The sequence below is a fragment of the Myotis davidii genome, unplaced genomic scaffold (genome assembly GCF_000327345.1).
Source record: "Myotis davidii unplaced genomic scaffold, ASM32734v1 scaffold44, whole genome shotgun sequence".
NCBI classification, from domain to species: Eukaryota; Metazoa; Chordata; class Mammalia; order Chiroptera; family Vespertilionidae; genus Myotis; species Myotis davidii.
The window spans coordinates 5,125,400-5,125,980 of NW_006299705.1; the positions used below are offsets into that span (position 1 = coordinate 5,125,400).

Below are 581 nucleotides of genomic sequence, written 5' to 3' on the forward strand. Positions count from 1 at the left end.
ATGGAATTCTTGAGAGCAGGAGCAAATGTCATGCAGACTTTCACCTTTTCTGCCAGTGAAGAAAAGTTGGAAAGCAAGGTAAGTAGTGGTGCTAGTTGGTTGGGGGACAGAGTGGGGGGGGGGGTCAGGACCATGTATAATAAAAATAACCTCTCAGTGGGAAGCTGTGGAATTAACTTGATGTGTTACTACAAACTCCACATAAAATATCCATTAAGTAATTGATTATTATGTAGGTGCATATATAGTAAATAAATGAGCTTTTTCTTTCTCTTTATCTAGAGGAAGGGAGGGCATAAGCCTGCGAAACAACAGGCCATTGGAAGGACATAGCCATTTTTCTGTGCTATTATCCTATCTAATAAAAGAGAAAAATGGTAATTGGCGTACGAGCTACCCTTTTCATTGGCTAATCAGGGCTATATGCAAATTAACTGCCAACTAAGATTGGCAGTTAACTGCCAACAAGATGGCGGTTAATTTGCATATGTAGGCACAATACAGGGAGGCAAAAGGGAAAGCAGGAAGAAGCCCCCTGCCACTGACAGTGATCGGAAACCCAGGGGGTCATGGGTGGGGGC

The 581-nt window shown here is 42.9% G+C and overlaps 1 protein-coding gene across 1 annotated transcript in view; it reads left to right on the plus strand.

Annotated features, from left to right (window-relative positions):
* Nucleotides 1–581, plus strand: part of LOC102758612 (S-methylmethionine--homocysteine S-methyltransferase BHMT2) — a 4,401-nt gene continuing 3,820 nt past the window's right edge. Inside the window, exon 1 of the mRNA XM_006775575.1 lies at nt 1–78. Within this exon, the coding sequence (XP_006775638.1) occupies nt 1–78 (78 nt within the window). The remainder of the gene's footprint in view (nt 79–581) is intronic.